The 21,203-nt window shown below is 46.6% G+C and overlaps 2 protein-coding genes across 2 annotated transcripts in view; one reads left to right on the forward strand and one right to left on the reverse strand.

Annotated features, from left to right (window-relative positions):
• The window catches only part of CTU2 (cytosolic thiouridylase subunit 2), a 78,923-nt gene that overhangs the window by 12,196 nt on the left and 45,524 nt on the right, over positions 1–21,203 (forward strand). The window lies entirely within an intron of this gene.
• SNAI3 (snail family transcriptional repressor 3) lies at positions 5,871–15,470 on the reverse strand. The gene is made up of 3 exons (XM_040409286.1): positions 15,363–15,470; positions 10,274–10,804; positions 5,871–6,079 (listed from the first exon to the last, which is right to left on the reverse strand). Exons 1-3 carry the CDS (start codon positions 15,439–15,441, stop codon positions 5,898–5,900), a joined length of 792 nt encoding a protein of 263 aa, XP_040265220.1. The 5' UTR covers positions 15,442–15,470; the 3' UTR covers positions 5,871–5,897.

Below are 21,203 nucleotides of genomic sequence, written 5' to 3' on the forward strand. Positions count from 1 at the left end.
CTTGTCTGGACTATCTCGTGTCCTATTGAGGGTCCCCTAGCTTCGATCTGATAGTCGGAGGCCTTTCTGCTGGCAGAACACCCTTGTAGTGAGAGAAATGTGTAACCTTCAGTGTATTTCATATGGATACCACAATTTTATGTTCAGTTGCTCCTGTGTGCAGACCAGTGCGATCCCCTGAATGACATATCGGCTGGTGTGAATACTTACATGTACCTGCTTGGGTCTCGTGGCTTAGCCAGGCTGTAAATAGTTACAAGGATAGGTGCACTACTGTGGTGGATGCAAACAGTAACATCCACACATTTTACCATCTGGTGGAGGATGTCTCTGTGGCACTTGTGGTCTGCTGCGGGCAGATGTCTCTGTATTTTTTGCTGGGGATCGCCCTTAGCAACAGACCACAAGCGCAGTATAAATGCACAACTGCATTTGGGGTTGAGCATTTCCTGCCTTTTGAGACCACATATTTTTGTCATTTCAATCGTATACTTAGCCGGGCTGTGCACATAGACCCTGTAGGATGACACGAGGAGCGCCATTGGGTTTGAATTACGGTCCTGTAGGGACTTTGCAGCTTCCTGAGGCTTCTATGATAAAATACCTCTACAGCACCAAGTACAACAGGCCACAGTTTATTTCCGGAGTGTCTCTGTGTAAAATCGAAAGCATGAAGTGGTACAAGATGGGTGCCTTATCTGCATGAAGCCTTAAAGGGGTTCTCCATGCCTAAAATAAAGATGGCTGCTTTATTCCAATAACAGCCCAACGGCCGTCCATGGGTTGCGTTTGGTATTACAGTTCAGCTCCATTGAAGTGAATGGGGCTGATCCATAATGCTACACACAACCTGTGGACCGGCATGAAGCGGTTTTTGGAAGAAAAATAACCTTTTGTCTCCTGGTTCCACTCTTCCTATACCATGAGCTACACCACCATTGCATGCATTTGACAGAAATAAGCATGGGTAGGCTTAGGTGCTACTCCACTGGTTCCCAACTTCAGCGTGGACAGGGTTCCCATGTGCCGATACAGCCAATGACTGGCCCCAGTGGTGATGTGTCCCCCAGCAGCACATCACTGCTGGGCCACGTGCAACTTGAGGACATGTCACTGCTGAGGCCGGTGATTGGCTGTAGTGGTGCACATGATCCTGTCCGTGTGGTGGTTGACAGAGGAGGGGGATTGGAAGACAAATGAGGCAGGGAGCGGGAGAGTATGGATTTCTCCACAGGAATTCTAGGCTGGGGTGCAAACTTAATAAATAAATAATCCTGGGCCTCATGCAGTCCGCAAATTGCAGATTTGCAAAATATGGATGTGGTCTGTGTTCCATCCGAGTTTTGTAGCGGACCCATTGACTTCAGTGGGTCCGTGGTCCTCATTTTGTGGACAGGTATAGGACATGTTCTACCTTTTTGCAGAACGGACGTACAGATGCAGAGACCACACGGATCATCTGTGTTCTTTCCGCATTCCTCAAAAAATAGACTATGTCAACAAAATGCGGACCACCAACCAGTTGAAAACAATGGGCCTGCATATAAAATGCAGACGGCACACGGACCCATCCATTTTGAGGACTGCGTGTACATGGGTCCTAAAGGACAGGTTTTTTGTTAAATTACCATAACTAGAACATCTACTTTGAGAAGCCCCCACAGACACCCCCCTCTCATTATATCCGCTGGTGAAATAGTGATCCACATTCCCTCTATGGAACCAAATCTTTCTTCCTGAATATTACTAAGCAACAGCAATAAAGTGTCGCTGGTCTGCAGGAAGGTGGAGGAGAAGTGTGATCTGTGGGGCATGGAAAATCTCGTTCACTGACCCCGCAGCCTCGCACAGTCCGCCACCTGCCAACAGGCCGACATTACGCCGTTTTTTTTTTCCAGGAGGGAAAACATCTCCTCCTTATTTTAGACCTGCAGAAATACTTTCCCTCTCGAGACAGGTGCAGCAACACATTTAGATGTTGACGCTGTAAATAGAAGCCGGTTAACAATGATGGACCGCATAGTATCAGAATATAGTTGGATCTAGTGGGTGGAGGCGGGGGTCCTCCATACTGCCTGACTCATACTTAGCATTCTGTCATTACACAAGCGTCACAGTATGCCTGGGATAGACCTAAGGCTAACCTCAACACACAGGACAAGTCAAGCGTCCCCAGAGTCTGCATTTAAAGAGGACCTCTCACCTCTCCTGGCATGTCTCCATGAAATAATTCCCTTCTTAAAGGGAATCTGTCAGCAGTTTTGTATCTATGACACTGGCTGACCTGTTACTTGTGTGCTTGGCAGCTGAAGGCATCTGTGTTGGTCCCATGTTCATATCTACCCGCATTGCTGAGAAAGGTGACATTTTAATAGATGCAAATGAGCATCTAGGAGCAACGGGGGCGTTGTCATTACACTTAGAGGCTCTGCTCTCTCTGCAACTGCCGCGCCCCCTGCACTTTGACAGGGTCAGGCAGTGAAAACATCATCACAACTGGCCCTGACAGTCAGTTCCCGAGGTTGCGGCAGTTGCAGAGAGAGCAGAGCTTCTAGGTGTAGCAGCAACGCCCCCGTTGCTCCTAGAGGCTCATTTATATATATCAAAACTTCTTTTTTCTCAAAAACGTGGGCACATATGAACATAGGACCAACACAGATGCCTTCAGCTGCCAAGTACGCATGTAACGGGTCAGCCGGTGTCTTAGGTACAAACCTGCTGACAGATGCTCTTTAAAACTCTGCATTGTGCCGTTCCTCTGTTATTCCTCTTGGAAGTGTATGTATGAATGACTTGACAACTGTGTGTAACTTACCGCTTGTCCATAGGGTGTGTTTAAAAATTACTCCAGAGGGATTGGGGGGGGGGGGGGGGTAGATTGCTTGGCTGTCTCCGGCAGTCCCATAGAGAATGAACGGCGTGACAGCGCACACGCTCGACCTACAACTCCATTCTTACCAATGCATGAAACCCCCCGTTTCCATGCAGCGTCCTAGCGGTTGTACCCCCTACCAAACAGAAGCCGTGAATAGGGGATAAGTTGGTATCATGGCACAACACTTCTATTAGCGATTGCACCAGGAACAGAATTGTACACTTTATTACAAATATACAGTTTGATTCATCACACACTGTGTAATACTTTTATTTCATCACACACATTTCCATCACCGTCGTCGTTCTCTTTAGTTTGGTTCTATCCCACATATCTGCCATATGACTTGCTCCATTGCTTCACCAGGACAGAGGACTTAAAGGGCTTCTGTCATCAGCTGAAGCTGACACTCTTTTTGCTCCTTTCTATGTGCCTCCATTTTTGTGAAAAATTAACTTTTATTATATGCGATGGGGGTGTTGCCCCTACTCCTAGAGGCTCCCTCCTCTGGCCACGCCTTCATCATGCTGATTGACAGGACGACGTGAACACTGCCTGGCCTTGTCAACCACAATGTTGAGGGCGTAGCCAGAGAAGGGAGCCTCTAGGAGCAGGGGCAACACCCCCATTGCTCTTAGAGGCTCATTTGCATAAAATAAAACTTCATTTTTCACAAAAAACAGAGAAACATAAAAAGAAGGGACAAAAGAGTGTTTCGCTTCAGCTGACATTAGCACATGCCAGTTTAATAGCCATGTTCCTGATGACAGAAGCCCTTTAAACCAAGCCGGACTGTGACCACTACAAGGCTTACACCGGGGCATAAGCCCATAAAAGTCAATGGAGGTCACACGCAACTGATTTTCATGAAACATTGGATAAAAGAAAGTTGCTTCTGCACATACGCTGCTGAGCCATGCAACCCGGTTATGCCGGGCATCACTGCGATTTCAGCTCTAGCCTTACCAAGCTCCATATCGATGAGGCTTTCAGTCAGTCACATCTTATTATATTGTTTAAAACCATTCATGTCTATATACAGGATCAATTAAAGGGAACCTGCAGGGCCGTCTACCTCTCTACAGCTCCACTACTGCTCTATAGTGCAGGGAAATATGGGGGAGATTTATCAAAACAAGTGTAAAGTAGAACTGGCTTAGTTGCCCATAGCAACCAATCAGATTCCAGATTTCATTTTCCAAAGGAGCTCTGAAAAATGAAAGGTGGAATCTGATTGGTTGCTATGGGCAACTAAGCCAGTTATCCTTTACACCAGTTTTGATGAGTGTACCCTCATTATTTAAATTTAAAAAAAGTATTTTAAGCGAGGTGTTTGAGGGCTCTTTTCCCGTGCGTGGAATCCACTGGGTGAAAGAGAGCCAAGCCCCGTTCCGGACAGCAGAGACACGGAGCATTAACATGATAGATAATGCTCTGTGCCTCTCTGTGATCTTTTTACTACAAAATCACAGTGACAACTTTATCTCACTGTCATTTTGTAGTAAAAAGATCACACAGAGGCACGGAGCATTGTCAGTCATGTTAATGCTCCGTGTCTCTGCTGTCCGGGACGGAGCTTGGCTCTCTTTCACGCAGCAGATTACCCACACGGCATCCGCTTGTGTGAAAGAGCCCTAAAAGTTACCCCTGAATAGTCACAATCGTGGTGCCACTCTCCTGAATATTCCTGCTGGCTGGGCCCTTTCTGGCTTGATTGAGGTCCCTCTGGCCAGGGTACTGCGTCCAGCGCATGCGCTGTGCTGAGCAGAGGCTAGTTCACCTCACTTCACTGCGCTGGATGCTAAGGCATGTGAACCGGCCTGTGATCATATCCTCTAACCAGTGAGACACCAGTAAAGCTACTTTCACACTTGCGGCAGAGTGATCCGGCAAGCAGTTCCGTCGCCGGAACTGCCTGCCGGATCAGGCAATCTGCATGCAAACGGATAGCATTTGTAGACTGATCCGGATGCGTCTCACAAATGCATTGCAAAAACGGATCCATATCTCCGTCTGTCATACGGACAAACTGATCAGTTTCTATATTTTTTTCTTCACATTTTTACCGGTCTGCGGACGGATCCGGCACTAATACATTTCAATGTAAATTAATGCCGGATCCGGGATTCCGGCAACTGATCCGGAATTTTGGACGGAGATAATAGCGCACTACCGCAGCATGCTGCGGTATTTCCTCCATCCAAAACGCTGTTCAGTGACTGAACTGAAGACATCCTGATGCATCCTGAATGGATTTCTCTCCATTCAGAATGCATTAGGATAAAACTGATCAGTCCTTTTCCGGTATTGAGCCCCTAGGACGGAAATCGGTGCCGGAAAAGAAAAAAGCTAGTGTGACTCTTGGGGAGAGAGACGCCGCCATCATGACTTTTTTTAAGGGGTAATTTATATGGTGCTTTACATCAGTAGTGTTGGAAGGTAGCTGGAAAAGAGTGCCAACCAGTGGCCATGTGTCCCTGTAATGAAGTCTCCTTGCAGACATCTTTCAGTTGTCCTTCAGAATGCTGCCACGTTAGAAAAGTGTCTTACAGTGAAGGAGATGAATGTGTCAGCTTCTTCCATGGCAGCAGGAGGATGAGAGTCAGGATACCAGGCAGCAGGAGGATGCGGGGCAGGACGCCGGGCAGCAGGAGGATGAGAGTCAGGACGCCGGGCAGCAGGAGGATGAGAGTCAGGACGCCGGGCAGCAGGAGGGTGAGAGTCAGGACGCCGGGCAGCAGGAGGGTGAGAGTCAGGACGCCGGGCAGCAGGAGGATGAGAGTCAGGACGCCGGGCAGCAGGAGGATGAGAGTCAGGACGCCGGGCAGCAGGAGGATGAGAGTCAGGACGCCGGGCAGCAGGAGGATGCGGGGCAGGACGCCGGGCAGCAGGAGGATGAGAGTCAGGACGCCGGGCAGCAGGAGGGTGAGAGTCAGGACGCCCGGCAGCAGGAGGATGAGAGTCAGGACGACGGGCAGCAGGAGGATGAGAGTCAGGACACCGGGCAGCAGGAGGATGAGAGTCAGGACACCGGGCAGCAGCAGCCATCTCGGTGCTTGGTGAGGAGGGAGATGCGGGAGAAGGTTTTACCACAGCCCGGACACCTGTATCGCTTTACTTCTGAATGTGTCTGCAGGTGAGCCCGCAGGTTAGAACGGTCTGCAAAACCACGGCCACAGTGATAGCAAGAAAATGGCTTTTCACCTGTATAAAGCAGAACAGACAGCACATCAAACCTATGGGTCTGTGGGTACAACACTAAAATTAACAGCGCGTTTGAGCATGTTCTTATCTATAAAGATTATTTTTCATCTCCTTATACACCAGGGTCCAGAAGGATTTAAAGGGAGTCTGTCACCACATTTGAGCATATTAGACTGCTCAAATAGCGTTATATGTGCCACCCAAAACTTAAAAACGGTACCTTTGTTGTATCTAATAGAGTTTTCTTTCATGCAAAAATGAACTTTTAAGATTCTGTAAATGCGCCCTCTCAAGTGCCCAGGGCGGTGTCTCAATCGTCCGAGCCCCAGGCAGCACCTCCTCAACGGCTCATAACCCCGCCCTCCGTGTGCCTCTGCCCGCCCGTTTACTCTCCTCCTCTCTCCTTTTCCACTGCGGCTGCGCGGTCAAATTCGTAGCGCAGTGGAAAAGGAGAGAGGAGGAGAGTAAACGGGCGGGCAGAGGCACACGGAGGGCGGGGTTATGAGCCGTTGAGGAGGTGCTGCCTGGGGCTCGGACGATTGAGACGCCGCCCTGGGCACTTGAGAGGGCGCATTTACAGAATCTTAAAAGTTCATTTTTGCATGAAAGAAAACTCCATTAGATACAACAAAGGTACCGTTTTTAAGTTCTGGGTGGCACATATAACGCTGTTTGATCAGTCTAATATGCTCAAATGTGGTGACAGACTCCCTGTAAGGGGTTATCCCATGATTAATGTAAAAAATGAAAATCGGCTATCATATAGGACAGGAAAAAGAGATGTCTAAGAGGGGGAGGGCTGGATGTGTTCTTTCAGCTACAGCACTCTTCCAGCAACTGCCACAGTTTGTAACAGAAGATATGGATGGTGACATGTGCGACCACCAAAGTGAGGTGGACGGAAAAATAAGGAAAAGAACAATCAGCAGATGGCGCTATACAGATACATTTTATTGAATAACTCTGTGGCTATACCAAATTGTTAATTACATGCAATTGAAAAAGTATTCAGATTCAGGTGCTGGTTTGAAAACTGTAGACTATTTTTCGTGGCACAACTTGTTTAAAAGGATTTTCCGGGAGTTTAGTATTGATTTGTCTGTCCTAAGGATAGGCCTTAGGATGGGAGATCACTATCTGATCGGTGGGGGTCAGACGCCCAGAACCCCCACAATCAGCTGTTTTAAGAAGCCAAGGCCTCTTCCTTAGCCACGTTCTTTCCTGTGTGAGTTCAGTCCCATTCAAGAGAATTGGCATGGGCTGCATTACCACGTACAACCACTTTACAGTGTATGGCGCTGTGCATGGTATACTGTGAGGAGGCTGGAGCGCTGCGCATCTTCTAACAGTTCGGGTGTCAGGCCCCCACCAGTCAGGTATTGATGACCTATCCTGAGAAAAGGTTATCAATATCGAACGCCCAGAAAACCCCTTTAAGGGGGACCTGTCACATTGAACATGCAGTTGTATCTGTATGTTCTGACCTAGTGACAAATCCCTGCTCATTAGGAGTCCAGTGGCTGGTCCTATCAGTGACTGAGAGCCAGCCCTGTATGACTGCATACACAGATAGGACCGCCCACTGGACTCCTAAGACCAGAACCAGCAGTGACTTCAATTAGGCCTCATGCACACGACAGTTGTTTTTTGCGTCCGCAAATTGTGTGTCCGCTAAAAAAACGGATGCGGCATCTGTTTTTATTGGAGGATCCGTTTTTTTCCCACAGATCCCTTGTAATAAATGCCTATCCTTGTCCGCAAATGTGAAAAAAGTAGGACATGCACAATTTTTTTTTTGCTGAAGGGGAAACACGGACAACGGACGCGGAACACAAACGGATGAACTATCAGCATTTTTTTTGCTGACCCATTAAAATGAATGGGTCCCCATCCTATCCGCAAAAAAAAAAACGGAAAGGAGGTCGTGTGCATGAGGCCTTAATGAAATACAAGTCAGGCCGGGTTCACATCACCGTTTCACTTTCCGTTCTGATCCATCAGAAGAACAGAAAAATAAACAAAAAACCGGATCATGTATATTAAGCATCCATTATGCTCATTTAGGGCTCATGCGCACAACCGTTGTAGTTTTGCGGTTCGTTTTTTAACAGATTCGTTGTTCCATATCAGAGTTTTTTTTTTCTTTCTGTTTTGTGGCTGCATCCGTTCCGTTATGCCACAAAACATATCCGTATGGTTTCCGTATGCGATCCGTTTTTTTGAGGATCGCAAACGGAAAGAGGAAGTTTATCATTACTGTAATGTTTGTAAACAGTAAACACACGGACAAAATGGGCATGGATCCGCAAAATACGGATGTGTTCCGTATGCATTCCGTATTTTTTGCGGACCCATTGACTTGAATGGAGCCACGGACCGTGATTTACGGACAATAATAGGAAATACACTACTTTTTTTGCGGAACGGCCAAGCGGACATACGGAAATGGAATACAAATGGAGTCATTTCCGTTGTTTTTGTGGACCCATTGAGGTGAACGGATTCACAAAAAAACGGAACGGACACAGAAAGAAAATACGTTCGTGTGCATGAGCCCTTATGCACATTTTGCCTCCGTTTTAGCCATTTCTGTCTGAGATTCATTATTTTATAAGGAAAAAAAGTTCTACGCAATGTTTTTTTTCCGTCTAAGTGAACGGATCTCAGACGGAAATGGCTAAGGAAACTAAGCATATCGGATGCTTAAAATACAGGATCCGTTTTTCTTTCTGTTCTTCTGATGGATCAGGAGAACAGAAAATGCAACGGTGATGTGAACCTGGCTTTAGGTTGCATTCACACAACTGTATTTTCGGTTCATGTCGGATCCGCATTTTTTGTGTATTGCACGTGGGCCGATTCATTTCTACGGGGCCGCAAAAATATCCTCCCAATGCTGTCCACATCCGTGCCCCCACTCCGCAAATTATAGAACATGTCCTATTCTTGTCCGTTTTGCAGGCAGGAATAGGCATTTTTTTTATGGGGCCCGTGAAAAGTGCGGGATGCACACAGAACGCATCTGTATTTTGCGGACCACAAAACGAATACAGTTGTGCGAATACTCCTTGTACTGAATCTTTTCCTAAAAATCTATCAGTCTGCTCAGCTCCTCCTGCTCTATAACACGCTGCCCTCAGATAGCGCTGCTTCTTCAATGTCACAGCTTCCCTTTAAAACCCATCAGAGGTGACTTTGGGGCCAATTTTTATTTTTTTTATTTTTTTGGGGGGGGGGATTCACAAATTAATCATTATTGATTTATTTTGCAGATCTGCAAATTGCGGATTCGCAAAACATGGATACCGGCCCGTGTGCCTTCCGCAATTTGCGGACGGCACATGGCCGGCACTATCATTGAAAATGCCTACTCTTCTCTGCAATTGGGGACAAGAATAGGACATATTCTATCTTTTTATTTTTTTTGTGGGGCCGCGGAACGGAACTACGGATGTGGACAGCGCAAAGGGATGAATGGGTCCGCACCCATTCCGCAAAATTGCGGAATGGGTGCAGACCCGTTCATACGGCCGTGTGAATGGGGGCCTAAGATGCATGTTCAATAGTCAGAATATTAACTGTCATGGCGGCTCATGTCAATACAGCATAATCATTGTCAATCATTAATCAATCTTCTAATATCATTTGTTTTGTATTTTCCAGAGCTCTGATTGCTGTCAGTAAATGGAACTGTTTATAGCAAGAAAACCCTTCTAACCATGTCCTGCTCATGCAGCTACAATGTTTTACAATCATTTTTATTTTTTATTTTTTTGATGATGAAATCCAAACAATAATGCTTCTATTCACTAACAGCAAGTAGAAATCTTTAAAGTAGATTTGAAATTTAAACTCATAGGGGTCAGAACAACAACCTAGGTTTAAAAAGACACAGTTCTGGCTGCCAGCAGTCACCACTAGAGGGAGCTCTTGCGTGCTGTGTTATTATGGAGTTCAATGTGACAACAGTATGCAGTGAGCTCCTAAGCTCCCTCTAGTGGTGGCTGCTGGGAGCCAGAATGATATTTATTTTATCTCTAGGTCTATGCAGGGGATTTGGAAAGATAAGCTCCAACTGATATATAAGAAATAAATTCGGACCTAAAAAGGGTGGTTCTATGTATAATGCATTGCAGGTGGAATTGCTCCTTAATTCCTTGATCACATAAGAATCTATGAGCACCTTTCATTTACCTGTATGTGTTCGAATATGTCCTTGTAGAAGCCAAGGTCTGGAGAAGGCTTTGCCGCATATCCGGCATGCACAGGGCAACGTATGAGTACGGATGTGCATCTTTAGGGCGCCCAAGCTGCTGTAGGATTTAGAACAATGGGGGCAAGTAAAACACAGACAGTTCCGGACTTTGTTACCAGGGAATAGTCTATCTGGCTTTGGAAAATCGAAGCGTCCCACTGAATCTGGAGCGTACAGGGATTCTCCCTGAGAGCCGGGGATGCACACTCTCTTATTCCCAGGCGCGGGGCATCCTCCATCCGATGTCCTGTTCCGGAGCGGCACATTCAGGTTGTTGATATTGTCTTTGAGAGGGAAGCCATTTGGCCAAATGAGCAGAGCGTCACTCATTCTTATTTCTAGTGGGTTAAGCAGCGGTTTATTAAAGTGATCCGCATGTCCCATTTCGGCTGCCCGCGTCTGCCACTGGTCTGTGATGTCTTGTCTGGGAATTGAGGTGTCCTTGTTCTGATGTAGAGACGGCACCAGTCCTGCAACATAACACCATGAACGATAAAACGATGAGCGACAGTCATAATTATAAAGAAACCTAATGACAAAAAGACCAGGGAGAGAGTCTTCAGAGTCATGGGGGCACATTTACTAAAGTGTTTGCTCTTAACATTTTTTTGTCACATTTACTCCTGAAATTGCGCCTGTTTTGGAGGCTTTTGTGCCTCTTTGACTGTTTTGATTTTAGGCTAATTCAGATGTTTTCTAAGGCTTCTTTCACACTGGCGTTGGGCTTGTCCGGCGGGGGAACAACCTGCCTGATCCGTACTAACGTTTGCTCGTGTGTGCTGGCAGAAGTCCGCTCCGGCCCCATTAACTATCATGGGAAGAGCCGGGGATGTGGCCGCAGCACGGCAAACATGCCGAGAGGCGGCCGGACAAAAAACGCGCGTGCACCATTCCGCCACAGTTTTATGAGTTTTGTTTTTAAGCGTTTCCTATGTGATAAAACTGACTTCTCCGTCAGTATGATTACAACAATACCACATTTATATCGTTTTTCTTGCTTTTTTAATACTGAAAATATATATTTTTCTTTTCTTACACTATGGACCCCTTGCCACAGGCTTTCCATAGGCTCCCTGCAGCGGCCTCGGATCATTCAGGAGGACTGAAGCTGCCACACACACACCATTCGGCTCCCCCGATCCCCACTAGGGGAAGCCTCTGCACGCCCAAGAGTGCGCGCTCCCGGGTTTTTGAGCTGCCAGATGCCGTGGTCACATTTGACCATGACATCTGAGGGATTAAATATGTGCGATCGTTGATCACATACATTAGCCCCGATAGTCTGCTGTTTGGCGGTGTGTCATTGGATGACCAAAGCCATCGTACGTTGTTGGGTGAAATTCAACAATTTATTTTTGGTCGAAATTGGCCGTTTCGATCATCGTTGGACTAATTTGTACAGCCACCTAAAGAATGGCTGATAGCGGTTGCAACTTACTGTCTCGAATAGGAAGAACCGCTCTGGAGCACAAAATGCTGCTCACAGCAAGTGAAATGTTGCCCAGAACAGTGACCTTCATAGACATTTGTGTCATTCTATAGGAGAAGGACGCAGATTATCACGGCCTTGTCCCAAAGAGAGGACTGGAATAGATATTTTCTTCATTCCAATGTAATCCATGTATTTGGGATCTGTTCAGAAAGAGGAAAAAAAAATGCTGCTGCAAACTGCGACTAAACGGCTTTTCATCTTATAGAGACGTCACCGCTGATCTGACGAGCTCAACTCAACATAGGAGAAGAAAAATGACTGTGATTGAATTGCTGCCTGAGCTGCTGCAGAACATCATAGTTCTGTACGGTATAATGTTGCAGTGACTGGCACGTCTGCTAGAGCTTTTCCAACTGCACCCGTCTTTTGTATGCAGACAATTAATACCCCCCCATGGTGGCACAATTACCCCGGCGTCCCCTAGGACTTGGAGGGGTAGTCTATTCAGAGACGGAGGGAATTAGCTGCAGGTGCATGTGGTCTCTGGTCACGGCGCCGTCACGCGTCTCTCCGGCTGCACCTGCTCCTCCACTGACAGAAAGAGGAATTAGCTCCAGCCAGAAATCCCAGCACAAAAGAGCTACTAAGGGGCAAGAATTCACGGGGGTCGCCCGCTGACGAGGTAAGACATTCTGGATATCTGGTGACTATGTCCTGTTTACTGCCCTCTATAGCATGGTCACCAGCTGCCCCTCATCCGGTGGCTCCTTGTTTTATTTACCCATGGAAGTTTTGGTTTCGTGTAGGAAATCTATAGGTTTTCTTAGTATTTGTCAAAAACCTGATACTTTCTGGGTGTGTTATTTTACACTAATGACATTTTCCATAATGAACAGGAAAACTGAACTGAACATGTCCCCCACATGATAGAAACACTTGGAGGTAAGAGCAGAAAATATAATTTTGCAGACAGAGTTGTAGATTTTTGGACCAGACTTCCAGCAATCAGCAGGTGAATTTAAAGGGAACCTGTCACGCAGTACATGGGGGCAGCATCGTATGGAGCAGGAGGAGCTGAGCAGATTGATATATAGTTTTATGGGAAAAGATTCAGTAAAACCTGTTTATTTGCATCTCTACTCTTTCTGGGCTTAGGAGTCCGGTGGGCAGTCCTATTCATGATTGACAGCCATCTCTGTATTTACAGTCCTACATGGAAGGCCGTCGGTCACTGACAGGACTGCCCACTGGACTCCTAAGCCCAGAACGAGCAGTCACTTACATATTCTGAATCTTTTCCCACCAAACCATATATCCATCTGCTCAGCTCCTCCTGCGCTATAACCTGCTGCCTGCATGTACCACGTGACAACATGCTAGTCTTTTCTGTTCCTATGCCTAAATGTCAGTAACCCTTTAATGATTGAGTGGAAAGTTATCTGGTTCTCTGACCACAGAAGGAAAGATTCTCCCCTGATCTGACATATGATATTTATAGGGAAGCGACATACATGAACAGTTTCTGCATGTGGCAGAATTGGAGCACAGATTGGGGGTCATTTACTAAGACTGGCTTTTTACATTAGTCCTAGTCCCCCTTCCCCCCCCCCCCTTCCTAAATATGCGCCTAGTCATAAATCAGGCGAATCTAAGGGCAGTCCGTGCGCCTGGAGAGAGAAAAACGACACCAGCTCCTGGCTGCAGTACTTTTTCGCCAAAATTTAAGTCTGTTTCCAGGCGTAAATGTTAGTAAATTTGCCCCCGCTCAACTGTCAAACACATCGTAAAACCAGTTGTGCGACTAAATATTCGTTGTCGCACAGGCGGTCAAAAAAAGGGACTTGCAAGTCCCTTTATAAATGACCCCATTGTACCAAAGAAATGGAGAATACGGTGTTAACTGAAGGGCGGCGTCAAGAGGCGCCATCAATTGCAATAATTGTATTGAGGCGCTGTATGTATTTTTTCCTGACATTTTTGGTGTACGTGAGGTGGAGTAAACCCGCAGACTCGTTCATCATACCACGCGATGGATAAAGCCGCCCTACTATACCTGCATTGCGCCATTGATTTTCCTCAAAGTTAAACGCTGTCTTGTGGTCATATGTACGGAGTGGGGAAAATTTGAAAGCCTGAAGAATGGGGCATATTTACTAAGGGGCTTGCGGCTATTTTAAAATGGTTGCAAGTCCCCTTTTTTAACCGACCGTTCAACAATATTTAGTTAAACGCCGGTTTTACGGCACCTGTGCTAATTGGGCGGGACAGAGGTGGAGTGTCGGGGGCCGGGACTCCAGCCCCAGCAAATTTACTTACATTTACGCAAATATTAGCAGAAATACTCCGCCAGGCTCACGGACTGCCACAGAGGAGCCTAATTTATGGCGAGGCGCATGCCTTGTTATAAATTAGACATATTTTATGGCGGGGGGACGGACGGACTAAGGCCAGTGTAAAAAGCCGGTCTTAGTAAAAGTGCCCCTGTACGTTTTCCGTGGGGTTCCGTGCCTCCGTTCCGCACCAACCTGCCAGGTTGCGGACCCATCCAAGTGAATGGGTCCGCATCCGTGATGCGGGGTGCACGCGGCCGGTGCCTGTGTATTGCGGACCACTTGTTTGCAGGCCGCAGTATGGGCACGGCCACGCAACGGCTGTGTGCATGAGCCCTTAGGGAACCTAAATTTGTATGCAGAAGATCTGCACAAAAACATACACAAGGGCTCCTACATACGACCGTTGTGGATATTTTTGTAGAACGGCCATGCGGACATACAGAAACGGACTGCACACAGAGTAAATTCCGTTTTTTTATGGGGACCCATTAAAGTGAATTGATCCGCATAGGGGCTGCTAAATAAACGGCATGGTAATGGAAAAAAATATGTTCTATGCATGAGTCCTAAATCTGCGGTATTTATAGCATTTTTGCGTGTTTTATGCAGTTTGTGTTGAGGATTTTCGTGTAGATTTTATGTTTATATTAATAACCCCATTGAAGTCTATGGTGAAAACCTCTCTACAGAAGGTGCGGAATCGCGCAAACAGTTGACATGCTGTGGATTTTAAAATCTGCGTCACAGATCAATTTCCGGAATGAAAAATGAAGGTGTACATGAGATATTAGTGAAATCTCATTCCCTTTGCTGGTAATGTATTACGCTGCATTTTTTCTGCACTAAAATCAGCGTGGAAAACCGCCACGCAATCCCCATCTAGTGCAGGTCCAAACGGCAAAATACACGTCGGATTTCTGCTGCGCATTTGTAGCTTGTTGTCATGCCGCAGGTCCGACCGGGGATTTAAAGGGGCAAATCTGCATCAGTTTCCACGCTGAAATTGCACCGAAAGGGGACGTGTCGCTTTTTTTCTGCAATGTGGGAAGAATAGGTACTAAGATCCGTACAGTAAGAAGACAGTGTGAACACATCCTTATTTATGGTATGTGTAAAAATATCCATACAGCATATAGCGATGTACACATAACAAATGTGGAGTAATAAGTTCTAGTACGAAGAGCTGACAGTCTACCAGAGGGATACAGTACATGATAGATATGGCATGTAGTCCTCCTAGCGCTGTAAGGTGTGCGCCCTTACCTGCCTGCGCCTCCAGCAGCTGTCCATAGTTAGGGATCCTGTGGCTGCAGGGCTTCTTCACCAGGAAAGACCTGGGCATCCTCTGCCACTTTCCCTGGTGCCTCTGTGTCCCCAGCCCAGGACAGTGACAATCTGGGCAGACATTCTCTGGGTACATTACCATGCGGCCTCCAGCACAGCCAATGGAGAGCAGAGACAAGTGCAGTGGGCGAGGTGAGAGGAGGGCCCGACCTATGTCTCCAGCTGCAGCAGGTGCTTATAGAGCATATCCTGGCACCGATCAGCCGGGCGGGGGGGTGATGCTTTGTATATTGGGGTTGTACTTGTGCTGCTGCAGGCAGTCTACACTACTTATTGCAGGTGTTTAAAGGGTTATTCTGGTCAAAAACTGCCCCCCCCCCCCCCATTAACCCCTACTGCGCAGCTATCTTTCTGATAGTCTTGAGTATGACATGAGCGTGCTGGGGGGAGGAAATACATTTAATTGAGCGTTGTCTAGATTTGTGTGGAATGAAACGTTTTGCAGCTTTCTAATAAATTTTGGGGCAATTTATCACGCTGTGTGCTCCAAATTCTGACAGAAAAGTCACAGAATAGTTCTTTTTGGGCTCATTTGCTAAAAATTTGGCAACATTTTTACACCACTCACTCCAGTCTGGAAAAGCGGGTGGGAAATTTGGCGCGGTTCACTTCCCTGGTAGCGGGGCAGCAGTTAGCAGCTGCGTCCACTGCCAGAGATGCTGCAGAACAGTTATTTGGAGGGGGTCGTAGGGCGTTAACCCCTGCCGATCAGATATTGTTGGCCTATCCCAAGGATAGGCAATAAATGTCAACCCCTTTAAGCCTGAGACTTTCTAGAAAGTAACAAATATTGTCCCAATCTGACTGCAGGGGTGGCATGGAAAGTGAAGTAATATCTCGAGACACAAGTGTTACATAAACGTCCACCAAATGTATCAAACATTAGATAAATTAGAAAAAATTCCTGCAAATTTGACCTCCCCTCGTGATAAATCTCCACCATGACAATTCAATTCTTCACTATTTTCAGTATTTCTGCTTGCTGTCACTGAAGGGAAACCTGATCAGAGGGTAAGGTGCTTGATGTGTTGGAGTCAGTTCACACATTGAGGTCAAACGGCACAAATAGCAACAACTCTTGCAAGTGGCGTTTCTGCCCCAACCTCGACACTTTCTGAAAGGGGGCACGCTGAGGATGGGGAGTGTGTGGGGCCAGCGGGTCCGCCATATTTATCTTCATCTGTTTTCGGCTACGTTGAAAATACCAGGAATGATGAGAACATACGCATACAGAGGGCGACCTTGGTATCGGACACATTTTTTACGGTCTGTGGTGGAGTAAAGGTAGGCAGCGCCGCGCTGTCACTGTTTGCGGAGTCTTTGATCCTTCTCAAGTGTTTGACAAGTCCGTGCACAAGGTCCCTGGGAACGGTCACACCTGTCCCCCCCCCCTCTGTGTGCGGCAGGTAACACTTGAAGATATGGAACGTTTACCCAACTCTCTTTAGACTGCACCTAGGTGAGATTGTCACTGGACTGCCAGATACCTCAGCGCAGGGCGAGGAATGCAGACACCTCCATGTCACCATCAGCTCCACGTCTGACTATTCCCCCAGCAATGCAGAATCGCCCCATTGTTTGCCTTCAGCTTACCCACTCCATGTAAATATAAACAGGTGCCTCGCTGAATGGCTGCTGGTGGGGGATCCAGACGTGAGGGGGGCAGACGAGTCACTCCGGTATAGATGCTTCGTATGACATCACCATTCATTCACTGTAGACAGAAAGCAATGTTTTCTTTTCAGAACCACTACATTTAGGTAGTTGTTTGCCTTCACACATGAGGGCAAACAGGATACCTGGGTGGTGCTGCCGCAGGGAGCCCAGGACTCGCCCAGTAGGTATACTGCAGCCATGTCACTTCTGCAATTTTTTACATGGCTGCAAGTGAGAGAACAAAAAATATGTCAGTTTTGTTGCATTACTGATGCCTTCCTGGGGTGAAACATCTCATCTCTGAATGTAAGAAGACTGTGGAGGACATCCCTCTGTCCAGAAACATGACTGCACTGAGGACATTTTTGGTCCTTGTTCCTTATTGCAAACCTTAGATATGCAAGTTTGATGCAGCCTCTTTATGACTGTTTGTTTGTCTTTTTAGTCCTTTCCACCTTACAGAGGAGGTGGTAGATGCCTTTTAGGCCTAAAGATGACAAGTTTGTGCTCCCCCGCACATTTAGATTGCATTGTACAGAAGTGAATGGCCATGCCTCAGCTGTCCTCACCCAACTGCATGCCCAGCAGCTACAGCGCCCTGTGGCATATTATTCAGCCAGACCTGACCCCGTGGCCAGAGGTGCCCCTTTCTGCACCAGAGCTGTAGCAGTTGTACAAGCCATGCTTGATAAAGGCTCTGAGATAGTCCCGAACCACAAAGTGACAGTGATATTACGTCTATCCTCATGAAAGTACAACCCAAGAACCTTTTTGTTGCCGCAGAGTTAGATGTGATAACTTACGAAGTGTGTGGTTTAACTCTGCTAAATCCCTATGTGCCGGAAGAAGGCCACAGTCCGGTTAGGACTGAACCTCGGTATATCTCTGCTTGCTGATTTGAATGTTCATATTCATCCTGACTAAGGATAAGCGAATTGGTTCTCACATAGTTTTATAGGGCTGAGAAAAGACATCTGCCCATCCAGCTCAGCTCAGGAATTCAGTCCAAATTTCTCAAAAAGGCAAGAGAGAGACAACGACTAGTACACATCCGAGCCGCAAATGCGGACCCATTCACTTCTCCGTTACGTAGCCCCACAAAAAAAATATAACATGTCCTATTCTTGTCCATTTTGCGGACAAGAATAGGCATTTCTACAATGGGCGGCCCGTTCTGTTCCGCGAAATGCGGAAGGCACACGTACGGCTTCCGTGTTTTGCGGATCCGCAATTTGCAGACCACAAAAAACGGAACGGTAGTGTGCATGAGGCCTAACACATAGGATCATGTCATGGACTTTCATTCTAGATTGTATTAAAGTACTTTCACACTTGCTTTTTTCTTTTCCGGCGCTGAGTTCTGTCCTAGGGGCTCAAATACGGAAAAGAACTGATCAGTTTTATCCTCATGCATTCTGAATGGAGAGAAATCTGTTCAGGATGCATCAGGATGTCTTCAGTTCAGTCTTTTTGACTGTTCAGGACGGAGATAAAACCGCAGCACGCTACGGTTTTATCTCCGGCCAAAAATCTAGAACGAATGCATTTTTTTTACATAGGAATGTATAAGTGCCGGATCCGGCATTAAAAATACCGGAATGCCGGATCCGCCCTTCTGGTCTGCGCATGCGCAGACTAAAAAAAAATGTGAAAAAAATAAATGCCGGATCCGTTTTTCCAGATGACACCGGATAGACGGATCCAGCATTTTAATGCATTTGTAAGACATCCTGATCAGTCTTACAAATGCCATCAGTTGGCATACGTTGACGGAACTGCTTGCCGGATCACTCTGCCGCAAGTGTAAAAGTAGCCTTACCTTTCTTGGCTTCTCACAATTGACACTGTTACAGACGATCATGACATATCACAAACTTATTTCCTGAAGCTTATAGATCAAGTGTTTTAAGTGGAAAATGCAAATGTGATCGCACACTACATCCAGCACTCTGCCCTCCATGCTGGATGAGACATTGGTTTATATTTTGGCCAAAGCATAGTAAGCCACTCACCGCGTCAAGGTCGTCTCATGAGTGGTCCCTAACTCTTGTTCCTACCTGTTCATGGGCCATGACAGCCACATAAAATCCAGGGAATGCAGGTCAGCATGCAAGCCAAGTACACTTTGCTTGTAACCCCGTCCGGTGCCATTACAGCTTTCATCGGATCCAGGGATGCAAGTACCAACATGCATGCTGAACCCACCATATACTTCTCCTGGAGCCAGATGGCTAATGGTAGGTTCTATACAAGCAGACTCAGTTTTATACTGACTTTAAAACCAGCCTCAAGGACAGATTAACTGGTCAGGTGTGCAATGACTCCAAGGAGATCGCCACGCCTCCAATATATACTACAAAGAAAAAAATAAGGGGTTGGGTCAGCACAACCTGCCTGTAGGTGCAGATCACTATGGCGAAATACATATACAAACGGAAAATGCAAATGTGATCGCACACTACATCCAGCACTCTGCCCTCCATGCTGGATGAGACATTGGTTTATATTTTGGCCAAAGCATAGTAAGCCACTCACCGCGTCAAGGTCGTCTCATGAGTGGTCCCTAACTCTTGTTCCTACCTGTTCATGGGCCATGACAGCCACATAAAATCCAGGGAATGCAGGTCAGCATGCAAGCCAAGTACACTTTGCTTGTAACCCCGTCCGGTGCCATTACAGCTTTCATCGGATCCAGGGATGCAAGTACCAACATGCATGCTGAACCCACCATATACTTCTCCTGGAGCCAGATGGCTAATGGTAGGTTCTATACAAGCAGACTCAGTTTTATACTGACTTTAAAACCAGCCTCAAGGACAGATTAACTGGTCAGGTGTGCAATGACTCCAAGGAGATCGCCACGCCTCCAATATATACTACAAAGAAAAAAATAAGGGGTTGGGTCAGCACAACCTGCCTGTAGGTGCAGATCACTATGGCGAAATACATATACAAACGGAAAATGCAAATGTGATCGCACACTACATCCAGCACTCTGCCCTCCATGCTGGATGAGACATTGGTTTATATTTTGGCCAAAGCATAGTAAGCCACTCACCGCGTCAAGGTCGTCTCATAAGTGGTCCCTAACTCTTGTTCCTACCTGTTCATGGGCCATGACAGCCACATAAAATCCAGGGAATGCAGGTCAGCATGCAAGCCAAGTACACTTTGCTTGTAACCCCGTCCGGTGCCATTACAGCTTTCATCGGATCCAGGGATGCAAGTACCAACATGCATGCTGAACCCACCATATACTTCTCCTGGAGCCGATGAAAGCTGTAATGGCACCGGACGGGGTTACAAGCAAAGTGTACTTGGCTTGCATGCTGACCTGCATTCCCTGGATGAACAGGTAGGAACAAGAGTTAGGGACCACTCATGAGACGACCTTGACGCGGTGAGTGGCTTACTATGCTTTGGCCAAAATATAAACCAATGTCTCATCCAGCATGGAGGGCAGAGTGCTGGATGTAGTGTGCGATCACATTTGCATTTTCCGTTTGTATATGTATTTCGCCATAGTGATCTGCACCTACAGGCAGGTTGTGCTGACCCAACCCCTTATTTTTTTCTTTGAAGTGTTTTAAGTACTATCATGGATTCATCGTGTTGATTATTTGTCCTAATTACAAATATATGGGACCATTCTACAGGGTGGGCCATTTATATGGATACACCTTAATAAAATGGGAATGGTTGGTGATATTAGCTTCCTGTTTGTGGCACATTAGTATATGTGAGGGGGAAACTTTTCAAGATGGGTGGTGACCATGGCGGCCATTTTGAAGTCGGCCATTTTGAATCCAACTTTAGTTTTTTCAATAGGAAGAGGGTCATGTGACACATCAAACTTATTGGGAATTTCACAAGAAAAACAATGGTGTGCTTGGTTTTAACGTAACTTTATTCTTTCATGAGTTATTTACAAGTTTCTGACCACTTATAAAATGTGTTCAATGTGCTGCCCATTGTGTTGGATTGTCAATGCAACCCTTTTTTCCCACTCTTCACACACTGATAGCAACACCGCAGGAGAAATGCTAGCACAGACTTCCAGTATCCGTAGTTTCAGGTGCTGCACATCTCGTATCTTCACAGCAT

The sequence above is a fragment of the Bufo bufo genome, chromosome 10, assembly GCF_905171765.1.
Source record: "Bufo bufo chromosome 10, aBufBuf1.1, whole genome shotgun sequence".
Lineage (NCBI taxonomy): Eukaryota > Metazoa > Chordata > Amphibia > Anura > Bufonidae > Bufo > Bufo bufo.